Source organism: Candoia aspera, chromosome 1, assembly GCF_035149785.1.
Source record: "Candoia aspera isolate rCanAsp1 chromosome 1, rCanAsp1.hap2, whole genome shotgun sequence".
In the NCBI taxonomy this organism is placed as follows: Eukaryota; Metazoa; Chordata; class Lepidosauria; order Squamata; family Boidae; genus Candoia; species Candoia aspera.
Window position 1 is genome coordinate 248284794 of NC_086153.1, and position 7407 is coordinate 248292200.

Here is a 7407-nt window from a genome sequence, read left to right on the forward strand (position 1 = left end):
TCCCTTCCTCCCTCAGCAAGGCCAAATCTAAAAAAGGTCTGTATCAGCTACATCAGAAGTGTCCATAGGATGTGGTCAAAAAAGACAAGATGGTGGCTTCAAAGAGAGAAACTTTAAAGACAGTATCCCAGGACCCATAGGGCTCTGCACTTCAACGTGCTATATTCTTCATTGCAATCAAGCAGCTTGCTTTGAGAGATATAATTACAGTACTAGTTTCTGCATTCTAGGCAAATATCCAGCAACTTTATAAATCTATCTGGTAATTTATTTTGTCACCCTCAGCTGAATTTTATGTTATTGGATGGATTAAAAGTGTAACAAATGAATAAATAAAATTAATGATTCTCAAAAATTAACAGAATTTTTTAGACCTTTTTATTAAAATATATATTTACTTAAAATGCACTGCTTGAAATGACACAGTGGGGTTATATCCTTGCCCCTTTGTAATAAAAATTGCTCACATATTATTGCTCATGTTTAAGAATCATTCCAATCTAGACATTGTAATCATTTGAAATTTACACACCCTTAAACAATTCATCTCAGGTCTGATTGCATTTGCCCTGTGTGGAAGAGATTATAAAGTCCTCGAAGCTTGATCATTTTGAGAGCTCCTTGGGGGGGGAATGATGAGCTCCCCTGCAATCCCCCTCTGAATCGTCATATAGTAGAGATTGGAGATACTTTATGTATTTAATTGCAGCTCTGAGGGTTTCAACTTTGCTGAGCCGTTTCTCTAAGTATTCTGTTGGTAAGTGGTGTCTAAGTTTGGCATAGCCTTCATTGACACATTTAACTCTCTGCCTTTCCCTTTCATTTCTTTTTCGGATGAACGCTGGGCTGCAAGAGTACTCACATCTGCTGAAATTTCCACATGGGACTTGAAATGGGAAACCACAAGGATTGTTGTAGAAATTCTCAGGAGTTGGAAGTTCTGCTGCCAATGGAAGCAGAGGCAACTCTTCAGGGATGCTGAACTGATTGAGGTCCTCTGGGCACAAATGAAAAGTAGCAAAATGGTCCCGATAGCAAAGTCTGGACATCTGTCCCATGCAGGAGTCACTGAAGGTTGGCAGTTTGTCCATGGCATCCCAGGAGATGTTCCTGATTGTGGTGTCTTAGGTTAAGCTGAAAATGTACAATTGTATATCAGCATAGTGAGTCACATACTGTCCAAGTAGGTGTGATTGTCAGTATTTTTAGTGCACTTCAGATGTAATGAAAATATGTGGTAGACTGTACAGATGTAGCCCTGACTTATTTAGCTATAATAGTCCATATGAAAAGGAGATGTGATAACATCGCCAATGTATGTGATCAGTGTTCGTGAAAGGTAAAAGGTCCCCTGTGCAAGCACCAAGTCTAGTAAATCTACACTTTTGCTCTTTACCTTGGTTCACAAATGTTAAGCTGGACCAAGCTTCACAAAATTTTAGGATTTACAAAAGAAGTACAGGCATCTGAGAAGATCAAGAAGAATATTTCCATTATTCTTCTTTCTCTTGCTTAGTCCTCATGGTTTGAGTCTATACCCTACTTTGTCCATCTTATATTATTATTAGTCCCCGGGAGAGAGGTTATGTCCTATTCAGTTTACAATATTCATAACTCTTCTTTAAAATCAATGAGACATAAATATGCTTCATATTGGCTGGCTTGTGTCTCTTATCTTTTAACAGGTACATCTTATTTGGACATTCTGTGATGAAATATTCATCCATAATTCAGTTCTTTCAATAATAAGAGACATTGTACTATTTGTATGCTTTATTCTATGTTGCAATGCTTTACATCAGCACTACAGAAATAACATTTATCCTTTCTTAAGCACAGATTTGCTTATTCATAAGAAATCATATAAGCAATTAATTCCTTTCTTGCATAGGCAATTTCTTGATATCAGCATCCCAAGCATTTCACTTTAAGTATGTAAAATTAACAATCAAATCACATCATCTTAGCCAATCTATGTTGTTAGGATTTCTGTGGTGGAGTACTGCACAAGAAATCTACATAATGAGTTTAGGTATACCAGTTGCTTTAGATATCTAGATAACTTCCAAAACCACTTAGCAAATTCTAAAATGTTGCACAACCTCTGAGCTCTAAAGCATCATACTAGCACAGATTATCTCTTTTATTAAAGAAGATAAAAGAAGAAGCCCCTGAAGTATGTAACTGTATATATGATTTAGATATTTAACAATCTGAGGTTAGCATTAATACAATAAAAGCCATGCAAAACTTGCTAGTAGCCTGGGTACCTTACCTGAGTTCCACAGTCCTTATGTTTGGCAGATTGAGTCAAAGTCAGCTCTAAATTTATAGTCAAATAACAACATGCAAAGTAGCTTAGTTAGATCTGCTCATTTCTGGTTTAGCTTCTTCCACCCACACTGTAGCTATAAAGGCAACAAACATTGAAGGATTAGGATGCATATTATATGATTTATATGGCTGTTAATATCTAATGTGCAATGTATATATAGCCTTCCAAGATATGTTATAGTATTCTTTTTTCTAACTATAGATGCATTTATTAGATCTGCTATTTTCACACAGGTTTGTTAAATACACAGCACACTTATATCACTTATTTTATCATCAACAATAAATGCTTAACTCTGTTTACTGTCTGAAAAAGTTAATTGGAAATGTCAGAAAAAGTTGAGTTTATTCGTGAGACTCAGTGCCAGATGAATATCTAACTATCAGCAAGCTGGTAGTGTAAGGAACCTATTTTAGGCTCTGTTTATGGATTGACTAAACAACGCACATAAACACAACTTTTAAAATGAAAAGAGGCAAACGGTGTAAGAAATTGATGAAAGAGTAGGATCTTAGATCTTTTTTTGCATCAGTCTTTATGCAAAAGGAAAAAATAGCCCAACCTGTCCAAAGCAGCACTGTGGGAGAAATTCAGGTCAAAATGGGTAAGGAATTGGTAAGAGAACATCTAGGTGCTTTGAATGAGTTCAGGTCTCCTGGACCGGATTGTTTACATCCCATGGTACTGAAGGAGCTGGTGGATGTAATCTTGGAACCACTGAATGAAATCTTTGAGAGCTCCTGGAGCACAGGGCAACTGCCAGAGGACTGGAAAAGAGCTGATGTGGTACCAATCTTTAAAAAGGGGAAAAAAGTGAATCCAGGAAACTACAGACCAATCAGCTTGACCTCAATACTTGGGAAAATCCTAGAAAAGGTAATCAAGCAGCAAGTTTGTGAGCACCTAGAAATGAACAAGGTCCTTACCAAAAGCCAGAATAGGTTCATTAAGAACAGGTCATGCCAAACAAATCTTAATTGCCTTCTTTGATAAAGTGACTAAATTAGTGGACCAAGGAAATGCCGTGGATATAGTAGATTTCAGTAATGCGTTTGATAAAGTAGACCACAGCCTACTTCTTGGTAAGACAGAACAATGTAGGATAGACAGTACCACTACCAGATGGATTTGCAGTTGGCTGACCAACCGCACTCAGCGTGTGGTCCTCAGTGGAACTACAGGTACATGGAGGAAAGTATGCAGTGTGGTACCTCAAGGTTCTGTCTCGGGCCCAGTGCTCTGCAACATCTTCATAAATGACCTCAATGAGGGGATTGAAGGGGCACTCATCTATTTTGCAGAGGACACAAAGCTGGCGGGAATTGCTAACACTTCGGAAAATAGACTCAAGATTCAGAAGGCTATTGACAGACTTGAGCATTGGGCCTATCCAACAAGATGCAGTTCAGCAGCAAGAAATGTAAGGTCCTGCGCTTAGGCAGGAAAAACCAGATGCACAGAATCTGGCACAAGACAGACAATACCTGACTCAACAGTAGTAACTATAAGAGGGATCTAGGTGTCCTGGTGGACCACCACTTAAGTATGAGTCAGCAGTGTAATGCAGCTGCCAAAAAAAATCAGTGCAGTCCTGGGCTGCATCTACAGAGAGATAGTATCAAGATCATGGGAAGTGACAGTACCATTCTATATTGCACTGGTGAGGCCACATTTGGAATACTGCATCCAGTTCTGATCACAATACAAAAAAGATGCCAAAGCCCAAGCCCTAGAAAGAGTGCAGAGAACAACAACAAAGATGATAAATGCTCTGGAGGCTAAATCCTATGAAGAATGGCTAAAGACACTAGGTACGTTTAGCTTAATGAAGAGAAGACTAAGGGGAATGTCATGAGTACTGATGGTGAGCCGGAGGGGGCCTCTATCCAGGGGGGAAAACGCATGCGTAGTACTGAGGAGTTAAGCAGCCATTCAAAGAGACACAGATCAGACCCGCCTTAACTTTTGGGGTTTATCTGTCTGGGTTTTCCCACGCTTCTTCAGTTTGTTAGGATTTTCTGTCTTATGTAGCAGTAATAAACACTAGAGACCTACTCCTCGTCTCAGTGTGATTCCTGACCGTTAGGACAGGGAGACATGATAGCAGTCTTCCAATTCTTGAAGGGCTGCCACATGGAAGAGGGTGTCAATTTATTCTCCATAGCATCTGAGGGTAGGACAAGAAGCAATGAGTGGAAACTCATCAGAGGGAGATCCAACCTGGAAACAAGGAGGAATTTCCTGACAATGAGCATTATTAAGCAGTAGAACAACTTGCCTCCCAGAGTTGTGGGTGCTCTATCACTGGAGGTTTTCAAGAAAACATTGGACAACCATTTGTCCAAGATGGTATGAGGGCTCCTGCCTTGGGCAGGGGGTTGGACTAGAAGACCTCCAAGGTCCCTTCCAACCCTATTATTCTATGATTCTTGTCAGCACAACACCTCTTTCCCATCTGTTGAAGCAACTTGACTTTTTAAGGCTTCCATTTGAGCCTAGAAAGATGATGCTTTAAGAAATCTACTATGAATATTTGTGATTCTTGAAGCAGTGACACCTTATTTTTTTAAGCTCACACAGAAACTTGAAGTCAGGTTGCTTTAATGAATAGCAGAAGTTTCTATACTCAAATGACATCCAAAGCATTTATGAATAATTTTTGAAGCATGCCTTAATACATAATTTGGTTTTTTGAGCTTAAAATAGATGAAGATGGCAATGTGCAGAAGAAATAAAGAGGAGATTAATTCTAAGAAGGATAGCAGTGACTTACTTAAGACATGATGATGATCAGGATACTTCTCTGAGGACAAAGATCAAAATAGTTAAATAAGTGTTTTTTTCCAATTATAATGTACAGCTGCCAAAGCTATGTCTGATGACTGATGACAAATAAACTAACCAATCCCTTAAGACAATGACTGGCAAACAGAAACTGATACTTGAAGTAAATGATGCACTAGAAAAAAATTATTTAAGTATACTCATTCTGAAAATACTGCAATGAGAATATAAACAACCTACAACCCTTGAACTAATTTCAGTCCTCTGTGCAACAAATCATTTTGGACCTTCAATTAAGATTTCCCTGCAGCTTGGGAGACTATGAGAAAGTTTATAATCTTCCTGCTTTGGGGGTTTAGCCTCACCTAGTGTCTGCATAGCCCTGTCCATTTTGTAGTTCTTCAGGAACTGCAGCCCTCTTCATGCACTAAAGAGGAGGAATACACAGCATTCCTAGATGTAAAGATTACTAAGCTATAGAACTTTGCTGAGGATGCATCCCTCCAAGTACCAACTATCAAGGAGCCATGGCAGGAAAGGGATACATCTCCATTTCCCGCTTGTGTGCACACCACAGGCATCTGGTTGGCCAGTGAAAAACAACATGCTCAATGAAGATGGGTCTCTGAACCTGCAAGGCTGATTTACAGAGAAATTTGTACAAGCAGCGACAAGTAACAACCTTCATTGGTGAGTTCCCTTTCAAAAGATTTCTTCAAGCACCAACTATATATGGATGCTTTAATTCCTATACAGGGAGATGGACTTGGTACTCCATGTAACTCCTCCCAATTCTATGATTTGGGGGTGGGGGGTTGGTTAAGCTTAATATACTGAATGCTAATTTCTTCTGTCCATTCATGTAAGGGATTTAGCTGCCCAACTCACAAGTTGGCATCCCAGGCAGTGTATAGTAATAAAACAGAGTTACAATGTACCCAATAACAAAACCAACCAGGAATCAACAACAAAACACCCCAAAATAACTGGGGCACAGCAACATACACTATACCTCATCTAACAACCTTGGCCCAGCACCTAAGGGAACAGTGAAAGTCTTCAAAGCATTCCTGAAGGCTAACAGTGTCAGGCCCAATCAAATCTCAAATAGAAGATCATTCCACAGATGCCACAACAGGAAAGTCACACCTCCTAGGTCCCATCAGATGACATTGTTTCAAGATAAGGACTTGGAGCATGCCTATTCATGTAGGATAGGCAGAAACAACTAGTCTATCTATTGGTATTTCTGAACTGTCCCACTCCAATCAGACTCTGGGCAGTGAACAGCAGGACAAACCCACAAATAATGCAGTAAAATCCCTACTAAAAATCAGTGGTTTCCCCATTCATGGGATGAATTGATTCTATCTGCTTGCAAGAAGCCAGGAAGTTGGGAGCTCCCTTTACCTCTGGTGGAAGAGTGTTCCATACAATGGAAACTACAGAGAAGACCTGCCATGTACCTCAGAAAGGCAAGGGGTGGGGAATCTCAGCAGGCCCTCTTGTGATGACCAAACCAAGGAGGCAGATTGTTTTGGCTGCATGATATAATTAACGTTGCACTGTGTAGGTCTTTAAAAGGTAACCACCAGCACTTTTAAGTGAGCTTGGAAACCTGCTGGTAACCAATGAAGGGACTTCAAAATAGATGTTATTCTGTATTGGTGGGATTCCCAATGCTCCAGCCAGTTTTTTATACCAGCTGTAACTTCTGGATCATCTCCAAAGCCAGCCTCACATAGATGTTCGTCAATAATCCAGGTAAGTGGTCATTAAGGTGTGACTGTCATCAGGACATCCTGGTCCAAGAAGGGCTATAACTGGCACAGCAGTGGAAACTGCTTAAGGCCCCTTGACCACAGCTTTCAGCTGCCATTTAAGCAGGAGCTGCAAATCCAATAGTCTCTAACCAACTCTTTCAGGGGGAGCATGACCCTATCTAGAGAAACTACTGGGATGGATGTCATTTGGGTGCCATGTTGTCTATTGACAAAACAGCAGATCCAATTTGTATGGATTTAATCAAATCTTGTTTTGCTCCACTCCAATCCTTGCCACCTCCAAGCACCAGATCAAAAACTCCACAGCATCTATTTCAAAACAATTAAGAAAATGACATTGTGGATTCTTTCTAATTTAATAGTTTTATTCTTTGATTTTTTTTTGTGGGCTACCAACTATAATGGCCTGATGGCCAAAATGGATTGCAGATAGGGTTTCAGATCAGATATGAAATAATGATCCTATAAAAAGTGTGATTCTTTTAAAAAATAAAGCTACCTCTG

General features: G+C 39.6%; 1 protein-coding gene across 1 annotated transcript; it reads right to left on the bottom strand.

Moving 5' to 3' along the window:
• Positions 1–605: 605 nt before the first annotated feature.
• On the bottom strand, positions 606–1091 carry ASCL3 (achaete-scute family bHLH transcription factor 3). The gene has a single exon (XM_063317941.1). It carries the CDS (start codon positions 1089–1091, stop codon positions 606–608), a length of 486 nt encoding a protein of 161 aa, XP_063174011.1.
• Between the last annotated feature and the right edge of the window lie 6316 nt (positions 1092–7407).